Genomic DNA, 13,067 nt, shown 5'->3' on the forward strand with positions numbered 1-13,067 from the left:
TGATGTTTCTAGCACAAATCCTAGGCACAGATGAGGTTCCCATTATTCAGAGTTGGAAAAAAAGACAATGCTACAAATCTCTCTATAATCAGGATCCCAGCTTCTTGCTTCATGAAAACACAGGTTCTTCTCACTCCTTTTTCACATTAGTGTTTCTTCCATGTCCAGCATAAGCCCAGATAACAACTCCTGACCAAACACACAGACAGCAGCAGAAGGAAAATAAGAAATGTCCTATTGATTTGAGTCTCCCGGACTTCTGCTTCCTCAGCTCTCTGTACCATGTGATCACTGCAGTCAGAGAGGGATGGAATCTAGCCCCTACCCTACTTTGTTCTCTCGTTTGGAATAAAGAAAGTGAAAGTAATTATTTTCTACAACAACAAAAAAGGACTTGGAAAAATGGAGCTGAGAATATTCTTATTGATTGTTGTGTCGTATCAAACAAGTAAGTTTGCTGATTAATTTAAAAGAATAAGAGTAAAATTAGAAATTATAAGAAGGAGGAAAGAGAACAATAATAGCTATGAAATGTTATTTGTTTTTTTGGAGCTTGTGTGATAGCTGTAAGTCTCGCTGTATGTTCAGATAACAAGCTGTGGTATATACGCTGTACAATATTATGTTCTCCAGTGCAGAGAGAGGCATATAACTATATGGTCATCTTTATCTAAATGCTTTATCTATGCACTGACCTTCCCATACTCAGGGTCGATGATGTAGCTTTGGCGAGATTATCCAAGTCAGTACTGGAAGGTCCTTTATGAAATTTAATAACAGTAAATGTTAGCTTCATAGCTGTTTATCTGGCTATGCAGGTTCTGGATATGAAGCAGAGTCAAATACGTTACAATATAATGCTACAAAAAAGCCACCAAAGAGTTTGTGTGATTTCACCATCACGCCCTCTGTGTATTATATCTGTCTGTAATTAATGTAAAATATCTTAAAAAGGGTTTTTTAAATACGCATATACTAATAAAGTATAATGACCCCTATATAGGCTATACATTATGCCTTATCTAAATAAATAATTCAATACAACACAAGGATGGGTGTAAAGGCCGCAGCCCGCATTTATTTAAATAATTTTAAATAACATTCATAAATTCAACAATTATATTAATCATAAACTTCTAACTTTAAAACATAAGGTGCAAGAGCACCGAGATGTACCTTCCCCCGGTTTACAACCAGGTACATCCCCCCAAAACTCTCCCGCCTCTTTAGGGAGGTACCAGCTTACTTAACCTCCAGATCTAAATCACCCCGCCATACCAACAAAACCCCAGCCTACTGCGACAAATTCAACAAACAGGGAGGGAGGGAGGGAAATTTTCCCTTGCGTTTGTATAAGCTACAGAGGACTGGAATATTCCCGCCCAAGCACCAAGTAACCGTTACTTGGCTCCGCCCCCAACATTAGACGGCTCCATTCGCCAGAATAGGGGTCACATTCCCCTCCGTCAAATTCTTTCCTCCAGGGAGTCCTGACCCCTATATAGGCTATACATTATGCCTTATCTAAATAAATAATTCAATACAACACAAGGATGGGTGTAAAGGCCGCAGCCCGCATTTATTTAACCCCTTAACGACCAACGACGTATGGGGTACGTCCTGCAAAAAAATGCAGTTAATGACCAAGGACGTACCCCGTACGTCGTTGGTCTTTGAAAGCAGTGGAAGCGATCCTGATCACTTCCAACTGCTTTCATGTTATAGCAGTGATGCCTCGATATTGAGGCATCCTGCTATAACATTTTTTAGCCCACCGATGAAGAGAGAGCCACCCTGTGGCCCTCTCTGCATCGGCCATCAATGGCCATGTTCGTTGGTGGGTGGGAGCTTACCCAAGGAGGCGGGTGGACCGGCCATCGGTGGGGAAGGGTGCGAGATCGAGTGCGCGTGCGCGCGTGCGCGCGCGTGCACGTGAGTGGGTGCGCGCGCGTGCACGGGAGCGGGTGCGCGGGCGGGTGGGAACCCTACACTATGGAACAAATGTTAAGTGTTACACGGTGGGAGAGAGGGTGGGAACATTAGAAAATAACTTGTAATTTAACGATCTGGGAGGGTGGGAGGTTGGGGGTTGAGGGGGGGCAGCTACACTACAGAAAATATAATTTTTTAAATAATAAAATATAATAAAAAACATATTTGATTTCAAACTGGGTACTGGCAGACAGCTGCCAGTACCCAATATGGCGCATAATAAGGCAGAGAGGGGGGTTAGAGAGCTGTTTGGGGGGGATCAGGGAGGTTGGGGGCTAAGGGGGGATCCTACAGAGCAGAATTATCATTTTTTTTTTTTTTTAAATCCCAAAAAAACTCTTATTTTAGTACTGGCAGACTTACTGCCAGTACTTAAGATGGCGGGGACAATTGTGGGGTGGGGGAGGGAAGAGAGCTGTTTGGGAGGGATCAGGGGGTGTGATGTGTCATGTGGGAGGTTGATACCTACACTAAAGCTAAAATTAACCCTGCAAGCTCCTTACAAGCTCCCTAATTAACCCCTTCAATGCTGGGCATTATACACGTGTGGTGCGCAAGGGCATTTAGCTGCCTTCTAATTACCAAAAAGCAAAGCCAAAGCCATATATGTCTGCTATTTCTGAACAAAGGGGATCCCAGAGAAGCTTTTACAACCATTTACGCCACAATTGCACAAGCTGTTTGTAAATAATTTCAGTGAGAAACCTAAAATTGTGAAAAATTTAACGCTTTATTTTTAATTGTTAGCATTTGGCGGTGAAATGGTGGCATGCAATATACCAAAATGGGCCTAGATCAATACTTTGGGTTGTCTACTACATTATACTAAAGCTAAAATTAACCCTAAAAGCTCCCTACAAGCTTCCTAATTAACCCCTTCAATGCTGGGCATAATACATGTGTGGTGCGCAGTGGCATTTTGCGGCCTTCTAAATACCAAAAAGCAATGCCAAAGCCATATATGTCTGGAATTTCTGAACAAAGGGGATCCCAGAGAAGCATTTACAACCATTTGTACCATAATTGCACAAGTTGTTTGTAAATAATTTCAGTGAGAAACCTAAAGTTTGTGAAACAATTTGTGAAAAAGTGAACAATTTTTTTTATTTGATCGCATTTGGTAGTGAAATGGTGGCATGAAATATACCAAAATTGGCCTAGATCAATACTTTGGGATGTCTTCTAAAAAAAAATATATGCATGTCAAGGGATATTCAGGGATTCCTGAAAGATATCAGTGTCCCAATGTAACTAGCGCTAATTTTGAAAAAAAGTGGTTTGGAAATAGCAAAGTGCTACTTGTATTTATGGCCCTATAACTTGCAAAAAAAGCAAAGCACGGGGGCGGAGCAAGCTCTGCATCTGAGCGGTCACAACTCACTACAGCTCCGGACTGTTCCGGATTATTTACATATTTCTGACCGCTCAGTGCAGCTAAATTCCCTATTAAACTGGGGAGTATGACCTGGAGAGGCTACATAAGAACCCTGACCACCCGACTTTAGAAAATTCATACTAGACATCATCACATCGCTGAAACTGCGATTGCAGCAACTGCTGGAGACCGGCCATTTTGATGCCCACGTGGAACCACAATTATACTCAGCAGGGAAACATGGAGGAACTCAAGGCCGATATACTCCTTCAGCTAGAAGCCTTTGGCGATCTAATGTCCCTCAGATTTGCTGATCTAAGAGAAGTGCTCAGGGACTGCTCAGCACCGTCAACATCCTTATCGGAACCAAGGGCAGAGTTAAAGCCCCCACTGGCTCACCTTCCAATGCCACAGCAGCTTGAGCCTGAGCTTAAAAGGAGCCTAACAGACCAGCCTAATCTAACGGAGTCGGCACCAATAAAGAAGACCCTCCCAGACCTGCCGGACACTCCCGGAGTGATCTTACCACCTGTGGATAGTGACGCGGCCGACCTCCCTGGTGGGGTCCGGGACTTGGCTTTTCTTCATGAACTGGAGGTCTGTCTGCAGGATCCCGAGAGTCTGGATACCGCTGTGTGGCCCACAACCTCATCCTGCTCCACAGCCAAGATTTTCCGGGTCTCCGCAGCTCACAAGCTAGCTCCACTGTGTTCAGGGAAGAGTACTCAGGTCAGCTTGCATAGCGGAGGTTGTCAGAGCGAAGGCCGGAGCTTATCCGCAGGTCTTCTTGTGCAAAGACATTATCTATGCCTGAGGCACCTTATATTGCAGGCCGGCATACCAGGAGACAATCCAATGATGTTTATGTGCAAAACTGGTGTGGGGTAACGGCTCCGTTATAAAACCGGATACTTAAGCCACTTAGCCGGACTGTCCTTTTAGGATAATAATGTTATGACACTTTATTGAGAGCAACTCTATTTGAGAACAGTATCTAGTTCATAGTTATTGATCCATGTCTATCACATACTCTGTTAGTAGTTTTTATCTACACAGTTAACGCCATTTTCTATATGTCTCATTTAAGCTACCGGATCTAACATGTTCAGGACTATGACATCTATATTACTCTAAATGTAAATTGGTATTACCTTGTTTTTGGTACCCTGGAGGTTCATATAGAATCTGTGCGGTCAGAACAGTACTGAGATTTTATGTTAGTAATGAAGCTCTAAACTACTAAACATGATCTCTATTAGTTTCACCCCCACCATCTTCCTAATAGCTGTAATGTTAGTAGCTCTTTCTATATAAAATCCTGTTAACTAGTCACCATATTGGGTACCCACGTTAGCCATATGAGGTTTAGGCTAGGGGAGAGTCGCCTCATTCCTCTGTTGTATTTAGATTATGTTCTTTTATATGGCTGAACTTTTAAAGCTGAGGCGAACCTGTTAGAATTGGCAAAGAAAGTTTGAGTTTTTTGTTCACATACTATTGTTCCTATTTTGTTTATTATGATGTTGATTCCAATCTAAGAATGCTGATACCCCTAGTCCTGCAACATGAGGTCCCACTATATGCTAACCCACTATGGTCTGTTTTCTAGTAGAACTTCCCCAACTCTGAAACTATTAGAATACACCACTCTCTTGAGACTTAAGATAAGTTAGACAGAGGTCTTCTAATCACATACCACTAACTGCCACACTTTTTTTTTACATTTAGACTAAGAGTCTTGATTAGGTCTAACTATTTCTGGGCGATTTGTGTCCCTCTGCTTATTGTGGCTTTTGCATCACCTTTCTAGCATTTTCTTGGAGGGAAATATCTGCATGACGCCTATCAGCTGAATTTAAGATAGAGCTCTCTCTTTTACACTAAAAAATCCTTTGTCTTAGAACCTTGAGGGGGACCACTCTCAGTCACCATATTGTAATTTTAATTCCTTCATACTCTTAAAGATGCATACAACCTCCAGCACCATATACCACTATGCGATATTTTGGAGATTACATGTTCAATGTACACTTCTAATATGTTTATACTTTCTGTTAATATTTGCGAATATTCCTGTGTTGCGTATCTGAGTGATTTCACGCTACCTTTTTTTTTTTTTTTTTATATAGTCATGTCTATATTAAGTAATAAAGTACAGCCATTAGCAATTAACTATTTATACTACGCTATAGAACAGGTATTATATTTGACTTTGTTCAGCCTGCACAAAACCCACTGTATGTTTAGCAACTCTTTTAGGTCTTTGCTAATATGATTTTGTCCCCTTTCATATACATATACAGTACCATATAAGAGGCCTACCACTTTCACCCACTTGCGAATTAGAAATAGGCGTTAGTTAATATCAAAGCTCATACAGCCCACATAGTTAATACTGCTGTTATAGTTGAGCACTTTTATAGTTATTTATATTTTGTTGCATATTAGCGCTTATTAACCCTGTGCTGTGCAAATTTTTCTAAAATTATGGGACGCAGTTTATATATATATGTCCGCTTCTTATAACATCTGCCCCAGCTCCAAAGATATATTGATATAACTCTCTCATGTAACTTTAAACGCCATGCCTACTCGCAACTAGTGTACTACAGTAAGTTAAGATAGACATTAGCATTTTTCCCCTAGATATATCATTATGCCTTGGTGCTTATTAACCCTGCTCTGGGTACATCTCCTTCAGATTGTGGGGCATGATTTATATATATCCGCCTCTTATACTATGTGCCCCAGCTCTAAAGATAAATTAGTATAACTTTCTCATGCAAGACAACCATTTAATTTTAAACGCCATATCTCCTCGCAACTAGTGTATTACTGTCAATTAAAATGGGCATTAGCATCTTGCCCCTCGCCATGTACTTCCCCCTTATTAACATTATTTGGCCTCCTCAATTTTAAAGTGCTCCGCCCTCCCTCCCTTCTCTCCCTTAATTTTTTCTAAGCGGCTCTTGTCCGCTGTATCCCATCACCCCACTCCACTTTTACTAATCCAGCTCATATTGGTCTCATTTTAAAACCCTTCTGGACTCCTGTATTTATCTTTTGCCCCTCATGGTAATCCTTCGGGTTACTAAGAATTCATATAAGGGTTTTTTCTTTATCATCTGATATTTAAGATTGCTGAGCTGTGACCACTATACTGTTTTCCAAATCATAAAAAAAAAAGAGGTACCTATTATATAGATTCAAATTTATGCTAGACCACATTTTCCTGATCTATCTCTCACATTGACTTATGGGACTGTTTCCCCCACTTGATCATGTTGTTTCCCAGTGCTTGTCTTTAGATCACTTACAGGATATTCAACTATGGTTCTTAATACTGTAACCTATTTGTTCATAGATATACAATTACCTTTGTTGGTCTGTATGTAATAAGCTGTTTGAATATTTGAGTCTTATTATGCCATGTATGTTCTTGAAACCTCAATAAAAAAAATTTTGTTAAAAAAAAAAAAAAAGCAAAGCACATGTAAACATTGGGTATTTCTAAACTCAGGACAAAATTTAGAAACTATTTAGCATGGGTGTTTTTTGGTGGTTGTAGATGTGTAACAGATTTTGGGGGTCAAAGTTAGAAAAAGTGTGTTTTTTTCCATTTTTTCCTCATATTTTATAATTTTTTTTATAGTAAATTATAAGATATGATGAAAATAATGGTATCTTTAGAAAGTCCATTTAGTGGCGAGAAAAACGGTATATAATATGTGTGGGTACAGTAAATGAGTAAGAGGAAAATTACAGCTAAACACAAACACTGCAGAAATGTAAAAATAGCCTTGGTCCCAAACGGACAGAAAATGGAAAAGTGCTGTGGTCATTAAGGGGTTAAATAATTTTAAATAACATTCATAAATTCAACAATTATATTAATCATAAACTTCTAACTTTAAAACATAAGGTGCAAGAGCACCGAGATGTACCTTCCCCCGGTTTACAACCAGGTACATCCCCCCAAAACTCTCCCGCCTCTTTAGGGAGGTACCAGCTTACTTAACCTCCAGATCTAAATCACCCCGCCACAGCACGCCACTGCGTGCCTACCCCACACGGGCTAAGGCCTTTAACACTGCTTCTTTGATGTTAAAGTTAAAGAGGTGGAGCCCCACCTCATTTAAATGCACACCATCCTTTAAAAAGAAACAACGCCCAGTCTCCCCTTCGAATTCAACATGGCGAATGCCAAACCCCCCAATCCTACAAACAAAACTACTAATTGATCTATTCACCTTTTTTCTAGAGGCCTCCAGCTTCTTCACATCCCATGCTGCTCTCCAGACTGACCTGGGTTCAATGTCAGACCATACTATTACCATATCAGGGAACAACTCCCGCAACCTAACCAAATCCCTCTTAATTCTGTCCAACAAATCCTTCTGGGATAGAAAACCTAAATCATTCCCACCTGCATGTACAATTAGAATCGCTGGAGGCCGAAATAGCCTAGCATAATCAACAATCTTTTTTAACAATTGGTCCCACCTCAATCCTCTAGTCCCAAACCACCTCAACTTCACTGTCTCCTCATTCATCTTCAGCTGTGTTCCCTGATCTGTACTTGCCGCTGCCTTCCGGGCCCAATAAATGTAAGAATGCCCCACAATCCAACAATGTACTGGACCTGTCAAGACAAAATAAAAACCTAAACTCTCATATCAGGCCTGACATAAGACTTAAAACAACCAGACTTCCAGCCACCAATTCTCTTAATCACACTCTCACCCAAACCTAAATTGGCCGCCTCCGTCGCCGCCCCAATTCGAAAAGAATGAGTACCAACTCCTCAGCCACATAGCCCAAACTTGTCAACACCTTTCTAAACACAGCCAAAAACTGAAAACGCGAGAGACTTGAACCATCTTGATGCACAAATAAAGGCAAAAAACCAACTGGGCGCACCTCCAAAAAGGCCTCCAATACCAACACCGGACAACAACTCCCTTTAGTCTCATTAATCTGGATCCATCTTCCCAACCCTTTTTGATCCGTCTTCGATTTCCTCAACCACACCCACAGCACCTTATCCTTGATAGATACATCTCGTGCCCACAAACCTCCTAAATCATGCCTATTAGCTCCAACTAATTCGGATATACGAAAAGCACCAAAAAAGGCCAACACAAAAGCAGCCCGAAATAAAAGAAATTCAAACTTAGACGAACATTCAACTCTTAAAGAACCTAATATCTGTCTTAAGGTATCAAATACCACCGGTCGTCTCCTATCATTACACACCTGACCTTTACATAAACCTCTTACAGCCAACCGAATGACAAACATCTTTGTCAAATCCTGCATTCCCAACAACTTAAAAAGGAAACTCATAGCTGCAATAGACTTTTGAACTTTTGACTTAGACCAACCCGAACTTCCCCATTCACCCACCCATGCTAAGAAATCACTATCCCACCCCTCATTGGCAGACCTCAATCTTCTTCCAGACACATATTGAAACCAATGCCTCCACACAGATACATATGCCACCCAGGTACCTTGAGCTAGTGCTCCCCTGGCAAAACGGATTAGATCCAGGATTTCAGATCCCACAGCTCTGGCGGACATCCTACACCCTCCTTCTCCGCATCTGGAGCCACTTCCCAGAACCTTTCCCACTGAAAGCGAGAAAGAGCATCAGCAATGACATTCTGGTAACCTGGAACATGAACAGCACGAAATAAAACATTCATTTGCATACAGTCCAACACAAACAACCTCAAAAGTCGCACCACAGGCAACGAGCTAGATGTAAGTCTATTAATTGCGAATACAACTCCCAAGTTATCTGTGTGGAAAACCACCTTTTTGTTCCTAAGCAGATCTTTCCACACTTTTACTGCAACCACCAGCGGGAACAATTCAAGAAAGACCAAATTCTTATTGAGGCCAGCTTGTTTCCACTCCACCGGCCATAAACCTGCAGACCAATGCCCTTGAAAAAAGGCGCCATACCCCACGGAGCCAGCTGCATCAGTATACAAATGAAGATCATAATTCGAGACTGCCAAACCTTGCATTATCTCGCAGCCATTACATTTCTCCAGAAAAACCATCCAGATTTTTAAATCCTCTTTTAGCTCCTTACCCAACCGGATCCAATGGGATGGGTTCTTCACACCAACTGTCGCTAAAGACAACTTCCTACAGAAAACTCTCCCAACCGGAATAATCCTGCAGGCAAAATTTAGCTTGCCTACTAGGGATTGAACTTCTTTAAGCATGAGTTTTTTCTTTTTTAAACAGCTCTGAATGCAATTTTTTAAGTCAAACACCTTGTCCAAAGGCAAACGGCATTCCATACTTACAGAATCAATTTCAATGCCCAAAAAACTCAAAACTGTCTGAGGGCCTTCAGTCTTTTCATGAGCTATAGGAATGCCAAAATCAGATGCCACATTAAAGAAGTGTTCCATCAGTTGCGCACAATCTTCAACCCCTGCCTTGCCTACAAAAAGGAAGTCGTCAAGGTAATGCACCACTGACTTCAAACCTGATACTTGCCTGACGACCCATTCCACAAAAGTGCTAAACTTTTCAAAATACGCACATGATATGGAACAACCCATTGGCAGACACAAGTCCACGTAAAAGGCCCCATCAAAATAACAGCCCAATAAGTGATGACAAACCGGATGTACAGGTAAAAGCCGAAAGGCTGCTTCCACGTCCACCTTCCCCAACAAAGCACCAACACCCGCTGCCGACACCAATCTAACAGCCTGATCAAATGATGCATACCTAACCGCAGACACATCAGGATCTATACCGTCATTTACCGACGAACCTTTCGGGAAAGACAGATGGTGGATCAGACGAAACTGACCAGCCACTTTTTTGGGGACCACCCCCAGTGGAGAAACCCTCAAATTCTTAAATGGCGGGTGACTGAAAGGCCCTGCCATTCTACCCAATGCAACTTCCTTGACCAATTTACCTCGAACAACCTCCGGAAATTCTTTAGCAGACTTTAAATTCCCCGAAATTTGACAAGCCTCCCCTTCCTCAAAAGGAATCCAAAAACCAGAACTGAACCCCGTTAATAACAACTCCGCATCCCTCTCTTTCCCCCTTACCTTAGCGTAACGCTCTAGCCAAGGAACCATCCTTCTTACCTTCACCGGGGTCTTGGCCCTTAAAAGCAACCTCTCCTGCCTTTCCACTGCCACCTTTCTTGAAACATTTGGTCCAAGGGTGGGTTCCCTCACAACCGGAACATGCATGCTTGTATTTGCATCCGGTACCGAACTTACATACTCCTTCATTGTACTGAAAGCACAATCCTTTCCTAATGGCCACTGCCGCACCTCCTCCAGAGACTCCCCCGGATGGGCTGTTACCCCCAGCATTTCCTCCCCCGAAACCACGAAAGGACCCACGCATCGGAGTCATCAACTCTAACCATATCCCCATATCTCGGTCATCCCAACGCATCTCCGGTCTTACAGCCAGGCGCTGACGAAATTGTTCATCATACCGCCACCACGCCAATCCCCCGTAAGTGCGGTAAGCCCCTGATATCTCGTCATAATAGCAAAAAAGAGCTGAACACTGATCTGAAAATTTCTCACCAATTACAGCCGCTAAAATACAAAATGCTCTCGACCAATTTGAAAGTGTTTTGGGTAGCTTACGGTAACGTTTCTTGCGTTCATCCTCTTCTTTCTTCTCCTTATCCTTTGTGTCCTCCTTGATCTCCATCATCTGTTCAAGCGGTAATAATGAAAACAGCTCCAAAAATTCCCGTTTCCATATTTTTTCTTTTATATCTTGCGTCAAATGAATCCCCAGCGGACCGATTGAGCATAAGCATGGTCTTCTCATCGCGCTCTCTGGAACTTTCACGATGTCCCCAGAAGAAGTCATGTCTTTTTTCTGCCCTTTGGTCCCTTCAATTACTTGACCGCTGTCACCCGAACCCGACACCCCTACTGCAGCAAGAGCCACACTTCCCGTCTCTGCAACCACTCCTGGTACAGGAGCCCCACTTCCCGAACCCCCACTCCATGCTAACGCAACATTCCCTCCCTGAGCTTCCGGTTGCTTCTCAAATTTTGCCAATAACTCCTTTAAACCGCTCACCAAAGCCTGCTGCGCATTTCCTCCAACATGCTCACTACCATGCACACTCACAATTCTTGTAGCACCCTCACCTGTGGGCCTGGGCGCCGTAGCTGGCTGAGCTGCTCCAGATTCCCTCGCCTGTTCTGCTCCAATCACCGCTGGTTGAGGCCTAATTACATGTTCCCGAGTCCTCTGCGCCCTCCGTCTGTGCGAAGATGACCTAGATCTTCTCCTCCTCCCATTCCTTTCTGCAGTTCTTTCCAACCTTCCCCATGTAGGAGAACGCCTTTCCTGACGATGCCGCACTCTCTCTTTAGGCGACCGGGATCTACCACGACGCCGTACTTCACCAGACCTCCTAGGACTGTGGCGCTCACGGGTATCCCTACCGTGAGGCCGTATCTGTGGAGAGGAGACAGTGAAAGGCCTATTATGACATCCCTCCCTATCACTCCTAACACTCGCTACCCCAGACATAGCCACTGAGTCTCCCACACCTTGTTTCCCCATCAAACCTGGTGATTTATTAACTGTTCCAAAGTGGCAAGGTCCCCTACCTGCCGTTGTACCACCGGTCCCGCTGAGGTGCCTTCCCCGGGATCTTCCATATCCAGATCACTGTATGTATAATCAAAACACAATGCATCTCCCTCCATGTCATGCCCTGACGGAACAACAGAAATATCTGTCCCACCGCCCACCTGGGCCCTTCCTTCCTGAACTAAACCTGCAGGAGATAAACACAATACATCAATTCCCCTTTTTTCCTTTTTTTCCTTACCTTTACCAGATTGCTTTCCACCCCTCAAATTGCTTTTACCCTTTCCCCTCATGCAAACCCCTTTTACATTATAACTTTTTCCTTCACTGTTTAATTGCCCCACACTACCTCTCCCCACCCCACAGCCCGCTTCAATTTGAACCTTACCTGATCTATTACCTTTTACTGACTTCCTCACACTTTTTAACCCCCTCCTAGGAACTCCCTGTACAGACTGACTCTCCTTAATACTCCCTATAACCCCTTCATTAACATCCAAACCTTTAAAAACAGCCTTTTTTGCAGCCCCCACTTTATCCCTCTCCAAAACTAATATTGTGCCTTCACTATCCCCTTCAACCAGCTCCCGCGTTTCATGTGAGGCAACAGGATTTAAGTCCTTTGCCGCAGACATCTCCTGACAAGTGCGAATGGTTAAAGGATCACTAACCAAATCAAATACTCCTGATGTTCCTAAAGTCTGCCCTGACAACGACATTTCACCCATATGATCAAGGCCCAGCCCACTCCCTTCAATTATCCTACCTGCCGTAGAACCGGTCCGGTTAGCCGCCTCCTCAGATTGCACTCCTTCCAACGACCTCCGTACCGGCCTTTCACGACTGCTCCTCTGTTCAACCGCCACAGCTTTGGACCCTCCCCCCCGCCGGGGGGCACCGACACCGCTGGTCCCGATTTCTGGTGACAAGCGAACCGGAGGCCTAGACCGCCTCCGAGACCTGCCGTCACTGGTCCCTTCAGAAGTGGCTCCCGGGAGATTGGCCGCCGCCAAATAATCCCGGAGCCATGCTGTCCCGCGTGCTGCCGCCATCCTGCTCACCTCTTCCAATAATAATTCCA

At 43.4% G+C, this 13,067-nt stretch overlaps 1 protein-coding gene across 1 annotated transcript in view; it reads left to right on the forward strand.

The window, feature by feature from the left end:
- Window positions 1-363: 363 nt before the first annotated feature.
- Window positions 364-13,067, forward strand: part of LOC128642066 (uncharacterized) — a 169,553-nt gene continuing 156,849 nt past the window's right edge. Inside the window, exon 1 of the mRNA XM_053694723.1 lies at window positions 364-448. Within this exon, the coding sequence (XP_053550698.1) occupies window positions 403-448 (46 nt within the window). The 5' untranslated portion in view covers window positions 364-402. The remainder of the gene's footprint in view (window positions 449-13,067) is intronic.

The sequence above is a fragment of the Bombina bombina genome, chromosome 11, assembly GCF_027579735.1.
Source record: "Bombina bombina isolate aBomBom1 chromosome 11, aBomBom1.pri, whole genome shotgun sequence".
NCBI lineage: Eukaryota > Metazoa > Chordata > Amphibia > Anura > Bombinatoridae > Bombina > Bombina bombina.